At 31.3% G+C, this 24,540-nt stretch overlaps 1 protein-coding gene across 2 annotated transcripts in view; it reads right to left on the reverse strand.

The window, feature by feature from the left end:
- Nucleotides 1–24,540, reverse strand: part of Vmat (Vesicular monoamine transporter) — a 99,416-nt gene that overhangs the window by 46,967 nt on the left and 27,909 nt on the right. For both annotated transcript variants that reach the window (XM_076396826.1, XM_076396825.1), the window contains exon 3: nt 1,272–1,457. In XM_076396826.1, coding sequence (XP_076252941.1) covers nt 1,272–1,457 — 186 coding nt within the window. The remainder of the gene's footprint in view (nt 1–1,271; nt 1,458–24,540) is intronic.

The following is a 24,540-nucleotide window of genomic DNA, read 5'->3' on the forward strand; positions in this document are numbered from 1 at the left end:
CCAACATTTCGATACCATTTTTGTAGTTCTATTTGTCCTTTGCCTTAAAATAGGCCTCACTTTCGGCGATCACCTCTTCATTCGATGAAAATTTCTTCCCATCGAGCATTATTTTGAGATCTGAGAACAGGAAATAGTCGCTGGTGGCCAGATCTGGAAAATACGGTGGATGAGGAAGCAATCCAAGCCCAATTCATAGATTTTTGACACGGTACATTATCTTAGTGAAGCGGCACTTTGGACTTCGGAATGAAATGATGGAGCCATGTTGCATCCGTTGTCACATATCGACGCAAAAACTCGGGTTTATTAGGCTTGATCATCTTCAAACACTGTTCTGAATCATGAACTCGTTGTTGTTTTGGTCAAAAATGAGCTCATGCGGTACCCACTTTGCACAGACCTTCTCATACCCAAATAACCGTGAATGATATGATGTGCACGTTCAGTTGATATTTTTAGAGTGTCTTCTATTTCATTCAGTTTCAATTTTCGGTCATTTTGTGGATTTCTTAAATGTTTTCATAGCTAACAACCTCTTTTGGGCGCCCACTGCGTTCACCGTCTTCGGTGCTCATTTCACCACGTTTAAACTTGGCATACCAATCCTTGATGGTTGATTTTCCTGCGGCAGTATCCGGAAACTCGGCATCAAACCAAGTTTTTGCTTCAACTGTATTTTTCCACTCAAGAAGCAATATTTTATCAACGCGCGAAATTCCTTTTTGTCAAGTTTTTTCATAATAGCAAAAGTTGCTTCACTCAAAATGTTATAATTCACAAATTAATGATACGACAGCTGTCAAATTTATACGCGCATCTTCCAAGGGTTAGGGCTAACTAAAAAACATATGGATTTAATTCCTGTAGCTACATCTATGTGTCAGACCGGGGACTTTTCAATTGACCTGTTATTCATATTACTTAATGGTAAGGATTCTAGTAAATGTGTTTAGTGTCATACTATGATGGACATATCAACCTGTCAAGAACCAGTTGTTCCATGTTAACAAGGGATATAGGCCACATCTGCTCTTATCTGGTTCTATTTCCTATTCACCATTCTTTATCACCATGGCTTTATCTCTTGATCATTCTCCCTTGGACCAAGTGTTAACTTTATATCAATAAATAAGAACACAAGTTCAACAAATCAGTGTGACTCTTACTCATGTGAGTTAAAACAAAAACAATAATAACTAGTGGTGGCCACTGAGTAAACCATATATCGTTAATATGCCCTTCTGTTGTGTACTAAAGATAATACTTACCATAAGTACTAGTAGTAGTAGCATACAATGATTCGTTAAATTCTGGATCTAATTTACTAAGCATCTTGATGTACTTTTCACAAGGTTCCTTAGTTGGTGTGTTAGCTGTTGTGGTGACCCGTGGTACTCCGTCCAGTGGAGCCTCCGGGTGGTTGATGTCGTACAAAAATTCAGGAATTATCGGAACTGTAACAAACAAGACGTTTTTTATTCATATCGCAGCGTCAGAGGCGAAAAAAACAATGAGATACTATTCGAGAACCAAATAATATTTAATCTTAATAATAAACTGTTGTCGGAATCGAATTAGTAAGCAATTTATGCTGAGCAGATCCAGAGGCAACAACGGCAACACTTTACTTATTAGTTGCAGGTATGCCAGATTGATTTCAAAATAGATTACAAGCTCGGAGGGGCTTTAATTGCACCGTCCCGGTGGGAGCTCTGAGCTGCTTCGCGTCTAGCTTTCCACCGTAATTAGCTGACCATTAAGATCATCAACGACGTAATACTTTCCTTGAGATTGTTAAGATTCGGGTAATAATTAAATGCCCGAAGGGTATGTTTGGAAATGTTTTAAAAAAATTTCATTTTAATGTATAATTAATCATTATCTATTAAATATTGATGTAATTATTGGTCGATATTAATGGTTCTGAAAACAGTCGATAGATCAATAAGTCGTCGAGTGAAAATAATAATTACTATTCGAGTCAACCGAACGCTTTAACTGTTTTGCAGTTTGTGATAACAGACGGATAACAGATAATTTAAATTTATGTGTTGTAAGAATACGATTTGGATTAGAACAAGCGCACAGTCGGCTATATTGCTCTCTCATTTTCTACTTACAGTATATATAATTGTCAATTTTAAAATATACCGTGGGTCGAGTGAAAACAATAAATAATCTAGAATATTTAGATTTTGTGATTCGTTATCAAGTTAAAAAAATAATAATTACATTGTTGTGTTATTCTTGGTGTTGTAACATACATTGGTTTTAAAATATGGAAGAACAAAGCTATGTATGGAATGTAACGTTAAATTTTTGAAAGTTAAAATATCCAAACAGCATCAATTTTGTTTATAGTGAGAATATTATCTACCCAATTTATCTACATATGTTAAAAGTCAACATGTGCCAAAATTTCGCCCCAATATAGCTGCAGATATTAAAACGATAACAACGAGCAAAGATGAAAATTATTCTTTTTGTTTGAATAAGAATATTGTAAATGGTATAAGAGAAATAATATACAAAGTAATATTAAAGATACATTAACCAAAACCTACATGTCAGTTCAGTAGTAAATTCATTAACGGGATTTGTCCAAAGGAACAGTTTCATTTTTAATGATGAAAATTATTTTTATATATTTGATTGTCAAGGGGAACCGAATATTCAACCAATCTATATGAATTTCTCAACCAATCTTTATCAACTGTTTATCTTAATGTTAATTTATCGACACTAATCAGGAATATTTTAAAAATATTATTAGTTCAAAGACATTCAGAAGCCTGAGAAAAACATCAAGAGACTTAGAAAATAGAAAAATTCACATAAGAGATAAAAAGGAGATCACATAAAAAAGAAAGCTTAAAAAAGGAATAACTAAAAATAAAGAAAAAATGGGGAGGTGGAAGGAATACTTTCAGGAATTGCTATGTCTACAAGGAAGCAATACACGAAAAAATATATCTACCAACCAAAAGAGAATGACAGTATGAAGAGAAGCACTATAGGTTTTATTAGAACAAAGGTCTGTTACTAATATAATTATAAGGATAATTTAAGAAGTATAGAGCACAAATACCAATACCGTTATTGTAAACAGCATGAAATCAAAAACCTTCAAATGGAGGGGATTTATAACAGGTGAATTAAAAAAACCCCGGCCTGACACCTAGATGATGCCCTAACCTCAAAAGATGCGTATATATATATGATAGCTGTCGGATCATTAGTTTGTGAATTATAGCGTTTTGTTTAACCAACTTTTGTTATTATGAAAAAAATCGATAAAAAGGAATTTGGCGTGTTGATAAAATATTGCTTTTTGAAGGGAAAAAATACAGTTGAAGCAAAAACTTGGCTTGACGCCGAGTTGCCGAACACTGTCCCAGGAAAATCAACATCTTTTGAGGGTTAGGGCTAAAAGAAATAAAAAAACATATGGATTTAATTCTAGTAACGCGATCTATGTATCAGGCTGGGGACTTTGCAATTGACCAGTTATATATTTTAAACCTTAAAATATATGTACTGCTCCTAAAAGTTGAACAGATTTTGTAAGTACATTTTAGTAATGTTTGAGGGTGTAGTGGCCCAGTAGGTATTAGCTTTTGAAATTGTTTTCAGATGAATCTGTTAAATAAAAAATCATATAGAAAGAACATTTTACATCCAACGCGGGTGGTCCGACTATTTCCCATTTTTTCTAAATAAAAAAAATCCGAACATTGGTTTTTCATTTGAATACAACATCTGTCAAATCCACTAGTAAACTTAGCTATATAAATAAAGATAAATCGCCAAAATGTATGTACGAATAAAGGCAATAGCACGGCCCACCTATTGTTGCGATAGTCACAGGTCCGAATCCTGCTGGGGCATGGTGGTAGATTAAAGCTTGTGATGTTATTGTTTAATGTTTGTGATTGTCCTAGGCAAGAAGGTAAAATCCAAGAATAAAACCAAAAGAAACAAGGAAGAAATGATCCCACTCACGCCAGTAACCAGGCTGGGTAAGACCGGATGTTTTCTAAGTTGGTCACTCGAATGCCGAGTGCCGTGGTTTATTGTTTTATATATAAATTAAAATGAGTAAAATATAAATTACCAGATATTAGCTAGTAAAATATAAAATATAAAATATTAATTACAAAGTTAACTGAATCTAAGATTGAATGAATGAATCTAAGAATTCTCAGGTTCCTAAGAAGATATCAAGAAGAATAATTACGAGCGTAAATACCGAGTATTAAAAAGTGTCATAAACAAAAATACCATTCAAAAAGTAATAAAACTGTCAACAAAAAGATTATTGCCTCTGAATCTACTGGCAATCATTAGCTAGTACTGAAAACAAAACCACAGTTATAGAATATACCTTTTACTCATCGAATAAGGGAATATGTGTTTCCAGACTTATTTTTTAAATAAAAATAATATTCACGAGACACAATGATCGAGTCAGAAGAAATTATATTGATCAAATACTTTTAAAAGGAACGTTAGAAAGAACGACCACATACTTAGAATATAAAGTTGAAATTTAACCATTGTAAATATATTATAATAAATTAATATAATAATATTTTACTAATTATGTTAAAGAATATATTCGTTATCCTTGATAAAATAATCAAAAACATTACAATAAATAGTAAATGAAATGATCTAAACCAAAATTTTTATAAAAAGTAATTAGAATCTAAAGTACTTAAATGTTGTAAATACATATTTTAATGAGAATTTGAAATAATTTATTTCATTATTGATTAATAACCCTAGAGAATTATTTTAGAGAGATTAATTTAATTATATAACTTTAGAAAGCATTTGAAACATACACGAACTCTTTTATAATCGTCATCTCTATAGCTGCATATATCAATCTGTTCTTCCCCATATTGCACAACTACTTCCATAAAAAAACATTTTCTAAACTTACGTAATAAGAACTAAATATAATTCTAATCAAATAAAAAACATTTCCTCAATTTATACCAGTTCGAATTGATGTTCTTTCTTCCTGCAGTATTTCCTGAAGCATCGCAGGAAGAAGAAAGTATGTATTCAGGTTTTAGTATTCATTGTTAGTATCCGTATATCCTAGTTTATATGTTGACATATAGGCTACGGTAGTGCTATATATAATCCGAAATAAAATAACGTTTACTTTAATTTTTAAATACGTAACTTTTTCAAAAAACAATATTGCAATAAATACTTTGATAATTATATTCTATATACTGGATATAACACTTAGACTGAAAAGTCCCGGGCCTAAGATATAGATGGCGCTAGTTTTATTGAATTCACCGTTTGGTCAGTTAATGCAAACCTTCAAAAGCTGTTAAATTAATATTCTACTCCTAAGTTTGTGAGTGATTGTGCTGAGAATGACACTACTTTTGTTATTTTTAAAACAATGGATCAAAAACAATTTTTGTATTTTGTATATTCATTTTCCGCTGCTTCTTGATAGGAAAAAGTACCGTTCACACCAAGCAATAGCTTGAAAAGTGTTACAAAGTTTCCGATTGGATTGCTGACTTCAAATGTAGTCGTAGAGATACCGATGGTGCAAAACGCAGTGGGCGTCTAAAGGCGATGGTAACACCCAAAGACATTTTAAAAAATCCACACAATCGTTATGAATGATCGATAAGTGAAGTTGCGTGAGTTAGCTAACATCATAAATATATTTAAAAAAATGTGTTGGTTTTATGTGCCATGAGCATTTGTCTATGAGAAAACTTTGTTCTTGTGATCAAAATTGTGATCTTCGTCCAAAGCGCCCGAGAGCACAACAATCGGCTGGAAAGGTTATGGCCTCGATATTGATTGACTATCTTGAGAAGGGAAATACCATCAAAGGTGAATATTATATAGCGTTATTGGAGCGTTTGAACCGAAATTGAAAAGAAACGACGGCATATGGGAAAGAACAAAATTGTTTGTTAGAACGGCGCTGGAATGATTGTATGACTCTTGATGCAGATGATTACGTAGATGAATAAAGCCAATGTTGAACAAAAAAAACGCGTTTTCTTTGTTACGCCCGCGACTTTTTTAAACTACATCATCTCTTACTGCATTTTAATTACTTTAGATTATTTCCGTATATACTGAATTATTCAAACTAAAATTAAATAATAAATCCTAACGCTGTTATATTTTAATATCACACGTGTCCTTAGAATATGCTTTATAATGGCACAATTTCAATCCTTAAAATTAGGTCCCCTAAAGCGCCACCCTCTTTATTAGTAGAAGGTATTTCGAGATTGATTTCAAAACAGATTATAAACTTGAAAGGGTTTTAATTGCAACGCTGACGTCGTCAAGGGCTATTCCTCGACCAGTTTCCTGCGCTTATTGACTGACCCTTAACATTATTTACGTACCGATACTTCCGAAAATTTATTTCACATCTCGTAGAGAGTGACGTAATGAATTTAAGAGTATGTAACAGTGATAATAGTTGAGTTTTATTAATTTATATTCATATGTACAAATAACTTTTACAAAGAATGTTATTCTGTGTATAAACAAACCATTGATATGTATATACATATAATGATAAACATATTCTGGGTGAAATAGTGCTATAGATGTGGAATATTTAATGTTTGTTCTCGCTTTCTAAATATGACAGTCAACTGAAAAGTCCCCGGCCTACCATAGTAAAACACATTTTTTGGCAAAATTTGTTTTTTTTATTCAACATAATTCCCTTCAAGGGTGATACACTGATTATAGCGACCCTCCAACTTTTCGATACCATTTTTGTAGTACGATTTGTCCTTTGCTTCAAAATAGGCCTGAGTTTCGGCGATCACTTCTTCATTCGACGAAAAGTTCTTCCCAGTGAGGATTCTTTTGAGATCTGGGGACAGTAATTAGTCCCTGGGGGCCAGATTTGGAAAATACGGTGAATGAAGTAGGAATTCGAAGTCCAATTCATTGATTTTTCCCATCGTTTTCACTGACTTGTGACACGGTGCATTGTCTTGGTGAAACTTTCTTTTACTTCAAATGCGGCCGTTTTCAGCGATTTCGTCCTTCATTTGATTGGACAGTTTGAAGGACGAAATCGTCGAAAACCGCCGCATTTGAAGAAATAGAAAGTGCTGCTTCACCAAAACAATGCACCGTGTCACAGTGAAAACGTGATTGTGTTTAGGCAAGAGTGAAAAATCTAACAAAGAAAATGATTCAGGTCTAGTTGGTAAAAAGGAGACTAAAATATATACAAAAACTGATCTTTAAGTATTATATCTCAGAAAATTTTACTTTTTAGATGCATTAATAAATTGAATTAAGTAAATTTTAAAACATATATTTATTTTGCTTTCATGTTAATTAACAAGCATGAACAATATAACAAGCCATACATAAGAGGCCAATAACGACGTACAGGACCATATATTACCAAACATTAGAGTTATTTAACACGAAACCTCCACTAAAATCATTGCTTAAATTATCCCAACTTTCTAATGTACTTAGAATTCAATATGGAGCCATTCCCCTATTGCTAATAGACGGAGTGCTGCCATACCTGCTCCGCTTTCAACTTCATTGACTCGGATTACTTAATAATATAAGAGACTTTGAACTTGCATGGTGTAATACCATTTTAACAGCATATGCTTTGTGTTAAGATCCGTAAAAGGTAAACGTTTGTTGATAGACTGACAAAAGTTAGTTGCCCTTGTGATATTGTTTTGGTATAATGCTATTGTTAATGTTATATGTATTTAATATGGATAGAAAAAAATCTGTTTCAATCAATTTTATGATAGAAATAACAAATAGTGTATTCTGTTATACAATATTTGATATATACATTTTATTATTCAACCCTTTTCCCTTTTTCAACCGCTTTTTCCTGTTTTTTTTTATCAACAGACAGAACTCAAGGGCAATTAAATCTGACGAATAATGTGGAAATTTTAACCATTCTTATGTTTATTAACTAGTTAAAGAGATGTGTTTTTTGAGCGGTATGGGGGACTTCATAACTGACACTTTTACATTGTTTCAATATGGTATCTATTGTTCTAAGGAACTTGTTAGTTCTTCGCGATTCTTTCGATACGATTCATAATGGAACTTCTCATATAAGATACTCGAACGTCATATTGAAAACATGAATAAATCGATATATTTTCAAATTTCTAAGCTAGAATAGAGGCTATTCTAATTCCTTTTAAAATTACAGTCAGTTTTGTTTTTGTGCGACTATCAACAAACAACTTATTACATACAGTTCTGAGAAAAAATACAAACTCAAGTTATATTTTTATTATTTTAAAAATTTGACTAAATAAAATGAAACGTCGTATGCTGTGAGAAAATGCCAAATTCTTGAAAGCAATAGTGATTAGTTATAACTCCAACCTATAAACTATTGTAACTGTATAATTAATGGTAGATTTTAGTTGTACTATAACGTTAAAATATTATTTAAATAAATATTTCATTTATTTAAAAATACATAACGACATATTTGTGAAATAGAACACACATGCCATCAGGGCAGTCATTTAATTGATTTTTTTTATAAATAAATAAGTTTTCAGTAGTAGTAAGAAGAATATTTTTTTCAAACAAAAGCAATAATCGTTTAACCGTATTAAGAGGTCGACTTTCAAAAATATTACCAAAAAGAAACCAGTATTATACGAAATTTACGAATACGAAACGATTCTTTGATGGTTTTATATCGGATTTTATAAAAATTGTCTTTTAAATCGCAAAATATTTCTGTTATTCATATTTTCAACTGAATTATTGAAATTCAATTGTTACTAGCATTGGGAACTATAGACTGAAAACAGTCGTAACAGTATATAATCGCAAACTAGTCGAAACAGTCGACAATTAAAAGACTAGCGACTGAAAATAGTAATTACTATTTTCCTTTAAATGCACTGTTCGATTTTTTTTTCAATTCGTGATGTCAGACGAAGATGTATGAACCCTTTCCTATATAAATTGTGAGAGACGAAAGTACGGAGATAATTACTATGAGCAATTAATTTTATATGTGCTTATATTTTCTACCGGTAGTATAAACGAGACTGAGATGTACATATTCCTTCAGGTATTAACATTAAAAATAGAAGGACAAAATAATTACTGAACACTATTAACATGCAATTTACAATTTCAATTTAAATGAAGTAGAATTACTTTCATATTTGAATGTTCTGTGGATGTGTAAAAAGGAATGGAATTTTTCTATGGAATGGAATAATATTCCGCAAATGTTTTATCGTATTTTAATATGTGAATTGCTATTTTTAAATAATATGCTATAATAAATATAGACAATACTATAGAACTAAAACAAAACCTAATAAGTAAAGATGTACAATAACCATAAATACTAAATAAAAATTAAACATACATCATAAAAAAAAACTAATCCATGACATAATTAAAAATTATCGCACAATAACTACTAGAGATTTTCTAAATAAAATAAATGCTTTATTTATTATTGAACGGAAATATTTTTTAACAAAAATCGAGAGAGTAATCGAATTATTACCTGTTATTGCCATAAAACAGTTAAAATAATTTATTATTTATCATTCACAATTTTAATCTTTTTACCCTATTACATTAACAATCTTGAAAAATATCGTTTCAAAATGCTGCTGTATTAATATAGAATATATTATTATTTAAAAGCAAACTACCAAAAAAATCATAAAAATATATATGTTACATTTAAATCTATGTAAGCATAAATTGGGTACATTTTTGTCAAGGTTGCGGCTAGGACGACAGAGCGAGAACGTAAAAAATCAGTCGAATGAAACTAGTAGAACCAAAAATAGTAACTAAAAGTACACGACTGAAACAGTCGATACTAAATAGTAACAAAATCAGTCAGACCGAAAATAGCGACTGAAACAATCGATAATAAAAACTAGTCAATTACTAAACAGTCGATAGTCGTTTTTAGTCGACAGTTCCCAACCCTAATTGTTACTAAATGGACACCTAGGATAATGGATCATTTCCTTTTTTAGAATAAAATTAGAATAAATTTGTTCTACATAAATACACGCATTATTGTCGTAAAACGTTTATAATTATCTACACATTTCATGCACTAAAACGATTTAATTGCCAGCTATGGAATTTATTAACATATATTGTATAATTTTTGAATTTTAGACAATAAATTGTTGTTTATATAAATAATTTCCGATAGAAAACCGAACATAATCCGCCCAATTTTGATTAATAGTCTTGTGACATTTTTTCGATAGATTCCATTTACTAATCAATGGAAATTTTGTGGATTTTTAAAACGAATAACCGAAACAAGTAAATGTCATAAACCTTTTTTCATGTCAGTTTGACTCCGTCCTAACTCGAATTTTGTTAAAATTGAAATGGATGACTGAAAAATTCGAGGTATAATGTTGCTGAATTTAAAAAGCTTTACAAGACCCAAATATAATTATATATTTTTAACAAATTCATTCCAATTAGGCTACTGTCATGAAAATTCTATTATCAGTGATTAAATTATATGCAAAGCCGGCTTAGTGGCGCAGTGGTAAAGGCGATGGGACGGTCCTCCTACTGTTACGATAGCCGCGGGTTCGAATCCTGCTGGGGCATGGTCGTAAATTTATGTTTGTGATTGCTAATGCTGAGGACCGTGGTTCGGAGCCCACGTTAAACTTTAGGCCCAGTCCAGATAAACTCATAATTGGTAAAATGGGACTTTAATATATATATATATATATATATATATATATATATATGTATATACATAAGTTATATGCAACTTTCTTATTAATTATATCGGTTTAGATAACAGTTTTAGTAAAATATATTTTCGTCGTTAGAAAATTCGGTTCTTATGGTGAAGTATATTATGAGCAAATATAACAGTTTATAGATTTATAGATATAACAATTTTGAATATTAACCTGTTGATGGTTAATAAACAAATTTCCATATATCCGATTAAGAAAGTACTGGGTCTTCGGAAAAATTTTGTAATTAGATATATTTTGTAGTATTTTTTAGAATTTTTAAATATATTCAGCAGCATTTTTTAGAATTTTGGATATATACCTGTGTGTTGTATTCTAGGATATAGTGGTTCGAATAGAATGCATTATTTTCCAAGATATTCTACCGTACCTACCAGAAGAAGATTCTACCAGAAGAAGCTTAAATACAATCAAATGGGTTACTAGTTTGTATATTTGACATGTTAACTATAAAGCCAAATGTGGAAGAAATTTATTTAACAAAGATGAACTATATATTTTTTTAAATATATAACATTTCCTCATTAACATACTCTCAGATTGGATACAACAAATTCAATATTGACATTAGTAAGATAAGAATATATAAAGTGTAATATAATAAGTGAATACAAAGATATTTTTTAAAGTCAGTTAATGGTAATGGAAATGGAAATTTAATATATGGCAGATTTATATTCTACGTTCTCTATGTTTTATGGTATATTATATAAACTATTTACGTTCCCAGCAGTTGACAAGAAAATCACAAATCGAATGTTATTGAAACCACTTTACCGTACTTGTTTTATTATCGAAATAAATCATTTCATCTAAATAGAAGAAGATATAAGATATAGAAGTCAATATTCGGACAAGAGAACATCCGTTAGATTCGCTAGTATAAGAATTAGACTGGATTGAATCTATGTTTTGTGTTTTGGTCAGACAACCAATCATTACTTTCTTTATAAGTAATAGACTGTAAAAATTTATCGATCTAAAATTAATATTAATTTATATTTTTATATTTTTTAAGTTCTTTGTACGTAGGTTATCAAAATGTTTAATGTATTGCCTGCCGCAATTTGTATATTCATTTCAGAATCAGACAATATTTTCCTTCTCATTTTATTCTAGTTGAAAATAGACACAATGCTGTCTGATTAGTCCGGTTATCAGACGTATGCAAAATTCAAGCATTAGTGATAAGAAGTTATAACTTTAACCTATAAACTATTGTGGGTGTATAATTAACTGTAGCTTTTAGATGTACTATAATGTTAAAATAAATTATATTTAATAATATTTTTGTTCAATTATTTTATTTAGATTAGAATTTTGATGTGTTAAAGCCAAACTGAGCTAAAAGTCAGAGTAGATGCGGCAACATTGCGACGTTCTGACGTCACAAGTTTAGATGACGTATGTAAAAATAACTTTCAATAAACTATATGTATTATTTTTTGCAGAACGTTAGCAAAAATGTTTCCTTTACACGTAATGTCTTTACAGCTTATAATCTTTTACGTTTAAATATAAGAGCTAGATTACTTTTTCAGACTTTTAATGTCAAAACATCAAATAGTTGAATGATACTAAACGTTATCTTCTTTAATATATTATCACGAACCATTTGAATACCAACTCATTGTTGTGGAGACAATCATAAAATAAAAGGATATTTGATAGAAAAACGGGCAAGATCAACTGTACATTTGCATCAAAATTGCACGTGCGACTGACTATCGGGTACATCCAGGAGGATATCAAAAGGGCCTGGCCGGGTTAGCGTATAAACGAAGAGAGTCGGTTAATGTGCCGCGTTTATCGCCTGGATAGGTCCTGAAAGCCGGTCGCTTTTCATGTTTAATGCATTACTGCCTGGGTCCCGCTCTCGACTAAAAGATTCCAAAACCCAAATTATACAACTATATTAAATTTGAACGTTTCTGCTAAATTTGTCCCCGAAATTATCGTATTCTTTGCTCTCTTTTTTTGGCGCTTATTGATCTTCGGTAATACCTACATTAAAGATTTCTTAATTTTTTCTAAGAGTCATTACTGATAGATTTCACTTTCAGTATGCGTTATTTCGTCAAAGTGTGAACAAAATAATATTACGGTATGTTGAAAATTTCTAAATTTGTAGAGGGTAAACTGCATTTTCGGGAAGTTTTATTTTTTACTACATTTCGAAGAAAAGGCGGCTGAATGTCATTGAATACTGTGTGAAGCTTATAGCAATCATGATCCATTGGTTTGAACATGTGAGGACTAGTTTTGACGTTTCAACAGCAGTGCTTTTGACACCACAGATCGTTCTGGACAGCTATAAAATTGTAAAAATGAGGATATGAAAGAATTACTTGATTAAACCATTAATGGTTATCGTTATCAACTGCAATTGATGCTTTTGAATCGAACACTGCGAGAAAAACGGCCGAAATACGAACAAAGACACTACAATGTTATTCTTCAGCATGACAATGCTTGAACATATGTTGAAACACCGGTGAAAACGTACCTGAAAATATAGAAATGGGAAGTGATTCCCCACTCGCCGTATTATACAGACCTTGCTCCTTCTGATTAGTATTTGTTTTGGCATATGAGTCGTGACCTGCCTAAGCAACGCTTCACTTCTTATGAATACCAAAAAGTGGTCAATTTGTGGATGGCCTCAAAAGAAACATCCTTCGAGATGGATGATACATAATCGAGATGAAATTGCTTGAAAAATGGCAACAAGTGGCGGATATCGACGAACAATAATTTGAATAAAATATTACACCGACCTTCCCAAATAAGGGTCCAAATAAAAAAAATTAAAACTAATTTATAGGCCTACAATTATAGAGAAATTATCAGACATAAAATTTTCATGATTGTGTAAGATTTCTCATGAGTGTCTTCACAAGCTCCAGAAAACATTAAGACAGAAGAAACACATTGAACTCTTAAACTCTTACAAATAAGCCAGAATGTTTAGAATCAGACAAGACGAAGCCTACTATACAATAAATGAAACTGAAGAAGGTATACCACAAGGAAATATGTTGGGAGCTATTTATTTACCTACTTTACATATATGACATACCACAAATTATCTTCATCTCTGCTTGCTATAGAGAGACATATAGCTGGACATACAGCCAGTTGTTGGGTTGAATTATACATTTTTTATATTTGGATAGTGTTCAATAAGTTATTTAATAGTGTTTTATTTTTACAAAAATAATAAAATCATCGTCTTTACTATGCTATTCCTGCTACTCCCAGATATTATTTCATGTTTTTGTTTTTGCCTCTAAGATATGAAATGCAAAATTTTGTATTCTACTACAACTATAATGGTAGCATGACGTCAATATGTCTCTATTTATTCCAGGTGAATACAGTTTAATGAAAACTGATTTCCATATTCCAATTGTCATAAGAGATAAGGAAAGATACCACTCCTATGGTGACACCAATTTGCTACAACTCTTTTAATACTAAACTGATATGCAGACTCAAGAGAACTAAACCGTTGGATCTTGAGTAATTATGTATCGAAGTGTACTAAATGGTAATAATAATGAAAAGTGTTAGTAACTTTTATATTATTTTAATTTATTAGAAACTAAGTAAACAATTATGAACTTAATTACAACTTAAAACAATTATTAAATCTTGTTTTTAAACTATGTTTCAGTTCTAGCTAAATGTTCATACTTTTTTATGTTGTAAAAGCAATGCCTAATATTAACTCTTTGTTATATAATGATACGGCATTATTAGTTTTTGCAGTGTTTTCTAGACTGAACTGTTCTTAAATGAAGTAATCAGAGCTGATGCAAGCAAAAATGTTTTGATTTTTAATGAAATTTATAATAAATCATTGGAAAATAAGATTCTCATAAATAGATTCGACTGTCCTGACAGCCCAAAGTTCCTGTTCTAATTTTATCTACTTTTTGAGTACAAAAATCTAAAATATATATCCCTGACACGAAGTATTGTATTAAGAAGTTTGGGTTTGACAATTAAAAAAAGAGATTTGCAGTTAATTTCACAACTTTTTCTTATCGTAAAATAATTTCGAAGAGCAGTAATTAGGCGAAAAAAATTGTGTGCTTTTTTCTTATTTTATACGATAGTAGTTCTTTTTTAGATTATAATTTTCTTTCTTTTGGTTTCAGATTACTAAGAAGGTTGCAAACAAACAAACATTTTGGGACCTTCCACATTATTAGCCCATATCTATTAGAATTTTTTATTTCTTCACTCTTTTTTTTTATGTATTCTTTACACATTAATTAGTAAAAAATGGATTTTACAAATATTGTTTGTTTTCTATTATTTCTTCCCTCTAGTCTAGAATATCCTCTTAAATAATTTTAAATAAGTTATGATATTTTATAACCTTGATAACAGTAAAATGATCAAATAATTGTTAGATTTTATCAGATTACATACATTTCAACAAATCAGAACATATTTTATTGCTGTTTATATCGTTAAAATGTATTCTATTATATAATAACAAACACTAATTTATAAAAAATACACACTTGATGTGCCGACGATATCTTTTATTAATAATGATGAATTGTGAAATCTTGACCGCCCTAGACTTATTCCCCTGACCCAAACAAGTGATAAAATGTGAAAATGTATGATGGATTGTGCGAAACGCTGTTTTCTTCATTCAGAAGGGGGCAATCTATCTTACTCTTGGCGGAATAAAAACCAAACCGAAACATTTCCAGCTGAGCTTTTGTATTTTTACATCGACAATTAAGAATTGCTCCAATATATTTTAACTTAATTAATCTTACATACTCCTAGTTAATTTATGTTTTGTTTAAATTTACATTAAATTAATAATTCACTCAAACCACAAACATTTCCAAAGATATCTATTTTTACTATTATACTGGATGAATGGAAAACATTTCGAGATTGTTTCAGACACAAAAAATTATGAAAATTTTGATATAATACTTTTTTTTTCTTAATATTTTTAAAGTCTCCTTTTTATCAACGAGTGTTTATCAGGACTGTACCTACAGTTTAACGTGAGCTCCGAACCTCGGCATTAAGCTTACCGCCTGGTGAGTGACTAGCTTAAAAAACATCCCAGAAAACATCCGGTCTTACACAGCCTGGTTACTGGCGTGACTGGGATCATTTTTCTTGTCGGATTTTACACTCTTGCCTAGGACAATCACAAATTTTAAATAATCACAAACATACATTTACGAACATGCCTCAGCAGGATCCGAACCCGCGACTATCGCAACAGCAGATCGTCCTATCGCTTTTACGACTGCGCCAACCAAGCCGGCCTTAATAATACTTTTTAGTTTATTTATAACAATGAAATAATTGATTTTTCCAATACAAAATCTTATACATTTTATAAGAAACTTTTAATTAATGTAATAATAACGTTCCATTTCTTTCATACAATTTATGTTAATATTTTAGAAATTAAAGTATTATTGATGAACAGGTAGTTTGATTTATCTAATGAATTATCTAGTACATATTTGTAAAACTGGATATGTGTATATTTCTTGCATACGTACAATATATTGGCTGAATGATCAATATCGACATATGCTGCAAAATAGGATATTTCTTAATATCACGCAGTTGCCGGTGATTGCTGATAAAATTCGAACCATGCAGAACAAGAACGCACATAATTTGCCTTTTACTTGAAAGGTTTATAATTATATTCTTATTAATACGTGGTAATTGCAATGGTAATATACCGGCACAGCTTCAACAAATATATTTAATTGACTACAATATTAAAACAATTTAAATGATTCAAATGATGATTAATATCATTAATTTTCTGCTATTATAATTATGTTATGTTATCTAAATATTACCTAAAAGCACCAGGAACCTATTTTGTTTTTTTTTGTACGAAGCTATCTCTAGACTATTTAATTTATTGGCAGTTGGCATTTAAAAAAAGCACAAAACCAAATTTAACGAAAATTCTCATTCAGATATTATATCAGCCGGCTTGGTGGCACAGTGGTTATGGCGACAGGACGGTCCTCCTACCGTTGCGATAGTCGCGGGTTCGAATCCTGACATGGATGTATTTTATGTTTGTGATTGTAATTGTAAATGTCCTTATAGGAAAAGTGGGAAATTCAACAAATATTATCCATCCCTGTCATGTCATTGTCTCTTGGGATGGTCTCTAAGTTGGTCACTGGTCAGCCTATAGGCTTAATACTGAAGATCATGGTTCGGGGCCCACGTTAAAATGTAGGTCCAGTCTTACTAAACCCCAATAAACCCTGGTTGGTAAAAAGGCGATTTTAAAATATATAAAAAATAGTTACTTTATAAATATAAATAAAATGTTTAATTTCGTTTCATGTAATTTACTTATTGTTTGAAAACAGACTTGAAAAAAAGGTACACAGTATATCAGATGGATGAATAATATGACTACAGAATATTATCACTGCATATTCATTCAAATCGAATCGTTATAATGTGTGGCAAAGAATTACTACAATGGATATACAGGTCATAAAGGATAAGACTCAAAAAGTGAATATGATTGAATGAAACTTTTGGGATGTGAACTTCGATCCAATACTGACAAATACTAAGACAGGATGATTATTATAATTAGTATAAGATAACTGTAGAAAATAGTACTGTGGAGTATGAAAGATTTGTGTGCATAGATATGTGCGTAATTGTTCAAAATATACATGAGCATTTGGTTAGAATATATGAGGAGAGAATGAATACTAAGATTTTTGCAGATATGGTAAATGAATAAAGAAAAATGCAGTGGTTAAATCTAGATTTATCAGCAAAAATATACATAGGTAGTAAAAGAAAAAAATAAGGAGAGATACAGTTCAGAATGATACGTTGGGTCGTTCATGGCAAGATGATAATAAATATAATATGATAAACAAAAGTTGATGGAAAAAGGAATACGTGAGAATAACTATCGATTAGGTTTTGTTATCCATAACGTTTATTAATAATTTATTGTAGACATTTAGTTCTTCATGCTGGAAACAGGAATGGTTTTATTCTTGATGCAGAATTAGTGTTTTCCTCTTAGTCCAAGGGTGACTATCATGAAGAAATGAATATTATAACTGGTTTTTGCAGTAGTTCGAAAATCAGCTGTTAAAAACTTGGAGGAACAATCAGTTATTGTTATTGTACAATGCACCATATATATAGTACACTGGTGGAGAAAATCCCAACAAGTGCATCAACAAAGGGTGCAATTAAGGAATGGCTTAAAGTATATAAAATAAGTCTCGAGGAAATCATGTTAAAGAATGAACTATTTCAAATTGTTTCTCAGTAAATATATATGAAATATTTAATTGAATTTTATGTAATTTACTTTTTTAGAAATAAGCCTGAGAAAAGATGCATGGTAGATAAGATACTGAACGTTATGGCCACAGAGTATATTACGTCTTCCTCCCTATCACTGTAAATTTAATCCAATTGAGTTGATATGAGGTATTGCAACTATTTATATTGTATAAACTTCTTAGTTATTAACCTGCTTAGTGTTTCTGAAAGTGAAAGTGATTGAATATAACTTTGTGAATGTAATTTTATGATTCAATAATGAAAATTACATATAAGTATGACATATAAGTATGACATATAATTACAGAACTAAGCCTTCGGGGGATACCACTCTGTAAAAAAAAGAGCCTAGGTACTTATCCTAGTGTAGAAAAAAATGTAATGTATAAAACAACTCTAACCTATAAGTTATTGTGGCTGTATAATTAATTGTAGTTTAAGTCCTTCGATAATATATGCATTATCACTACATAGTATAAAACAAAGTCGCCTTTTCTGTCCCAATATCCCTATGTGCACTTAAATCTTTAAAACTACCCAACGGATTTTGATGCGGTTTTTTTCAATAGATAGAGTGATGCAAGAGGAAGGTTTATATGTATAATACATGTATAATATACTAAGGCAACATTGCTAATTTTAGAGGTTTCTAACGTGATGTCGTAAATTAAACTATTTTTTTAGGCTTATTTAGCAATTAGCAAAAACGCTGCCTAACCCTAGGAGTTAGATCAAATTAATGTACTACAGTATTGTACACCATAAAAAGGTCTACAAAAAAGTCCGCGATGGTATATGTTTATCTTTTAGGGATAACCCACATTAACCATTTTTATTGTTTACTTTTTACGTGAGAAAATGGCTTATTTAGGAAGCTATTTTAAGCAATACGGCATTAATCCTTATCGAACTAAGTACCTTAAATACAGTGCGCAATTAATATAGATCAATATGATTCCTTACAGCATGTAAATTAAACAAATATTTTCGGAGATATTACAAATTTAAAATTTGCGTTTAAAAATGTGTAATGTAACAAAAATTGTATGAATTTAGATAATCCAAAGATAGCAGGAAATCTTCATAGTAAGTATAGGGGAAGTTTTATAGGAAGAGGAATTGTTTTACTCCAAATTTAATGCGTGCAGGCCAAGGACAGTAATGAATGAACCAAAAATACTGGATCGATTTTAATCATGTTTTCATTGAGTGACATAGGCATATATATTTTATGCCCGTGCAAAGTCGGAGCGGGCCGCTATGTTTTTATATACAACGTTCATATTTTTTTTGTAGTGTATTTAATTTAGTATCAGCATTGCACCCGTGCGAAGCCGGGGCGGGTCGCTAGTATGTATTATAATGTTAAAATAAATTATAATACATAACATTTTTGTTTCATTATTTTATTTATATTAAAATTTTTTTGTCTATCAGAGCCAAAATGTAATAAAACTCGAGTTTCTGCGGCGTAAACATTGCGACGTTTTGACAGGTCACCCATGTCACTACTGTTTTGAATCGACTATATGTAATATATCTGTGTTAGGCCGAGTATTTTTCACTTCATCCTCGTATCTTTAAAGACAAATACCATTTTATTTTTAAAAATGAACTTATTATTCACTTAATTAAGATCGAGAATATTACATTCGGAGTAAACAAAGATAGTTGCGAGAAAATCTCAAACGAACTTCTACTTGTGACGTAAAGTCATCGAAGTAATGGCCAGCGGTCATCATCCATCGCTAATCAGTTCCCCAACCGTTTCCATTACGACTGGTCTTCGTTGATATTCAATCGGCCGAATGAAAGACTATGTGATTAATCCATTAGTTACACGTTTTAAAAGACGGACAATGGATGATGGGCGGACGGGGCGGACGGGGGGCATTTTCTCGAGCCGCCTATCCACTCGAAGAACAAAAACCTATCGGAAGACATGCATTGCAAATGCCATTCTGGTCGAGTGGCCGGCCTGTTTACACTTTGCTCTTATCAACCTAATGGTTTCGGTTATCCCCGCAGGAAAGCCACGGCGATATAACTAGAAGGGCGCTAACAAATGCACTCATAAATTTTTAAACAGGCCCGTCGACGGAGCGAGAGCGATTTTTCACCCCAGAACTAAATGTACAATCTGTTGATTCGTTTCGTCGGCGTCGTTTAAGATGGCGACCGGAGGAGCGGAGATATTTTATTCCGGGGATGTTTAATTCAGCGGCTTCGGCCGATAACGTTCTCGCCTCCCCCCCTCCGGCCGTTCTTTTTCCTCCAGGAGGTTTGTCGGGTCGTCTGACGGCACTTGCTCTCGGTAATTTTAAATGTGAACGGACATCGAAGGATCCCCCGACCGTTTGTTTATTTATCTGCTTTGTTTTCCTGTCGTTTTAACGCGTTAACATCGCTTAAGAATTATTAACGACGTAAAATATATTAAACTAAAGTATTTGTTGCATATAACTCTATGGTTGTTAAGGGTTCAAAGAAAATATAGTCTATAGTCTATTCAAAGTTTTTTTAGTAATGCGTAATGGATATTTGTGACGTCGAAACATTGCAATGTTGCCGCACCAACTCTAGGTTTTAGATCAGTTTGGCTTTGGCATACAAGAAAATTCTAATCTAAATAAAATAGTTGAACAAAAATGTTATCAAAAATAATTGATTTTAACATTATAGTACATATTATAGAAGGACTTAAAACTACAATTAAGTCCGCCTAAATATAAAATTTTATTTGTGTTGGTACTGGTCGACACTGTTGTTATATGTCAATCTAAATATATTAAAACAACCCTAACCTGTAAACTGTTGTAGCTGTTTAATTAACTATAGTTTAAGTCCTTCAATAAATATGTATTTCTAATATTATACTGCAATTTTAAAATAAATTATATTCTAAAACATTATTATTGTTCATTAAAGGCTACAACATTTTCCATAATTTCTACTGTTTCAAGATTTATAGTTGTTATTGAGTGATCTTTTATCTGGACCAGGTGTAAAAAACATTCGAGATGGTAAAATACTAATCCATGCCATTGAGATATATAACCTGCCATCAAATAAAACATATTTTAGTAGCCTGATAAATTGTTTTTCTACTTTTCCAGCTGGAGAAACTAATGGATTAAATCCATTATTTACTTCTTATATAAATTTCAAATCAACTGCATTGGCAATAGCCCACACATAAAAGTTAATGGTGCTAAAATAACGCTGGGTATAGTGTAAATTCTTTTATTATTCGACAGTGTTAAGTCGAGGACATCCTAGTTTAAATCTTTTAATAGTTTAAAGTACATTTGAATTAGACCATGTTGTCTTTATATCTTTTTAGAAAAACTGCTTGAAAATCAGGTAGTGGTTCAGACAATGCGCCAAGAGGATACATGGATTTTAGTTTGAAGAAAAATGCTTTTTATTAATTATATATATTATATTACAGTTCTATAAAAAATGTTATTTATTTAGAATTGGATATGTTCAGTGCTAGCGTGTATTTTGATCACAGATATCTCGTAACGAAAAGGCCAAATATAACTGTAAACAACTATCAAAAAATTTTTATATTCGACGGTATTGACATTTATGTATATGAAATGACAGTTTTTCATTTGGTATTATTGCGTTATTCAGTGTACATATTGGATTTTAATTTAATTACTATTGTTGTTTATACTGAGGAAATCTACTTAAGATTACAGCAATTTAAAAGTGATAATTTTGATCTCGGTGGCAAAGAATGGCCTAAAGGAGCAACAAGTTTAAAGACAATTAGTTGCAAGACTTAATAAAACAAACCAAAAAAAATCATAATATACATATGATACAAAAGATAAAACTATTCGAGAATATTCTTAATTTACCTCCGTTTGGTTGCTTCATAGGTTCCTTCCTTGGGTTGGCGAGCACGCAAAAGTTATCAAAAGTGACATTGTTGTCCTAGCTAATCAATTCAAAACTACGACAACAGTGTCAATTTCGTTAAATTTTGCAATCTTGAAGATTTCGTCGGGTACTCAGTCCATACGGTACCAATATAGATGTCGAAACGTTTGTAATACCCGATTTCCTTCATAATCTTTTGTGTTACCGCAAATTACTTATTTCTGTTATGCATATTGTTTATTAAATTAACAATAAATGAACGTAGTGGCGTTCGTAGTAATTAGTTCACTTATTGTACGACAGCTTTCTACGCACTCCATTGTGTAAGTACCAGCGTCTCTTGTGGTGAAAGGTATTTCTTAACATAAAACAAAAGTTATTTCAACAGGGTACCGTACGGCTTTGTTTACAATTATCGGTAACTATTGCAGGTGACATAATGAAGCAGTTCTTCCGATGACGTAATGCGTTAAGATCGTGAAAAAAATAATCCAAGTTTCTAAAATAGTAAAAAAATTATTGGAAATGATTGATGGTGCTTTTAGAGAGAAGATCAAGGTTGTGTATTAAAATTTTCCTTCATCATGGAAATCAAAAAATAAAAATAACAACTAACAAATAACAGAAAACAATAACTTTTAAAAATTTAATTGTAGTTTTTCTTTCCAACAGTGATTGAGCATTTGCTTGTTTTGGAAGTATATGTTTTTACCCTGTATATGTAGAATTGTTTACCGAATATATATGGCACCTGTACATATATAAACATATATATGCTTCTTTAAGTTAACCTATTTTTCACATAGTTATCAGCAACAAATGGGTGAATATTGTGCAAAGTATAAATTCAAAATATGTTCAAAAGGACAATGCAAAATCAAGTGTACGTAACCTTTAAGAAGACGTTTATTAGGGTAGCATCAATTAATCAATTAAAGACGTTAATTTATTCAAAGAGATATATTTTGGCCAAGTATCCAAATCAATATATTGGCCTAAGGCTAGTTAACTACGATAGTTGGATTTTTTTGGATCTATTAGAAAGCATGAAGTCAAAAATAGCACCAAGAAAACATCGTTCAATGTGTATTAAAAAAAAGGAAATAATTCAATTTTGTTCCCATTCTATTATTAATTTCGTAGTCTTATTTTTTAGAAACAGTTTTATGAAATGTTACAAACAATGATAAGATGGCCAGCTTGGTTAGCGCAGTGGCAAAAGCGACAGAACGGTCCTCCTACTGTTGCGATAGTCGCGGGTTCGAATCCTGCTGGAACATAGTCGTAAATTTATGTTTGTGATTGTTTAACGTTTGTGATTTTCCTTAGACAAGAGAGCAAAATCCGACAGGAAGAATGATCCCAGTCACGCCAGTAACCAGGCTGAGTAGGACCAGATGTCTTCTGTGATGATTTCTAAGTTGATCACTCGCTAGTCGGTAGGCTTAATACTGAGGACCGTGGTTCGGAATCAATGTTAAACTGTAGGTCCGTTCAGATAAACCCTCGTTGGTAAAAAGGAAACTTATATACTAAAACAACGTAAAAAAAATTATTAAATTGATTTCATAGGTTAAAAATCCTATTAAATTGATGACATAAAATAAATGCAAATGCATTTTTTAGGGATATTAGAAGCTATATATTATAAATTAGGTCCAATATAAATGAAATAAGAATTGATCTATTTATAATCTACTATTTTATTTGACAACTCAACAGGTTATACAAGTAGAAACTTTGTTACGTGATATTGGAGCATACAAAAGATGAAATATAAAAAATGTATTAGTTTATAGAATTCTCAATTATCAGTACATAATAAGCTGTAGATGTATAAGTGAAAATATAAAGTTCCAAAAATAAATTTTTTTTCAGAATATTTTCCTAAGAGGTATCATTTGTACTGTTATATTTAAGAGTCTCCTGTTTACCAACTTCTTCCGAAACACAGATCTTGGCATTAAGCCTGCTGACTGGCCAGTGACTAACTTGGAGATCATCGCAGAAGACATCCGGTCTTACCCAGCCTGGTTATTCGCTCGATTGGTATCATTTTCCTTGTTGGATGTTTCACTATTGCCTTAAAGACAATCAGGATTATAAACAATCATAAACATGAATTTACGCCCATGCCCCAGCAGGATTTGAATCCGCGATTATCGTAACACTAGAAGGACCGTCCTATCGCTTTGACCACTGCTCCAACTAGAGCAATATATTGCAAGAAATATCGCAACTCTTTTCAATACTTCAGCAGAACACAGGCTGAAATCGATGAAACTTTTTGATCTGGTAATGCAGTGAAGTGTGTTTGACAGAAAAAAAAACAGTAATATTGATCAATATTTGAAAATTATTTACTATGGAGCCTGAGAAAGGACAGTACTTTACTTTATTTACCTAAATATATACCTAGATTTAGGTACTTATGAAAATAAATTGTGGGTTAGTTGGCAAGGATTACTAGATAAAATACTAA

This window comes from Rhynchophorus ferrugineus, unplaced genomic scaffold (assembly GCF_030347505.1).
Source record: "Rhynchophorus ferrugineus isolate W39M unplaced genomic scaffold, kcgeb_rfMv2 rfM2, whole genome shotgun sequence".
NCBI classification, from domain to species: domain Eukaryota; kingdom Metazoa; phylum Arthropoda; class Insecta; order Coleoptera; family Curculionidae; genus Rhynchophorus; species Rhynchophorus ferrugineus.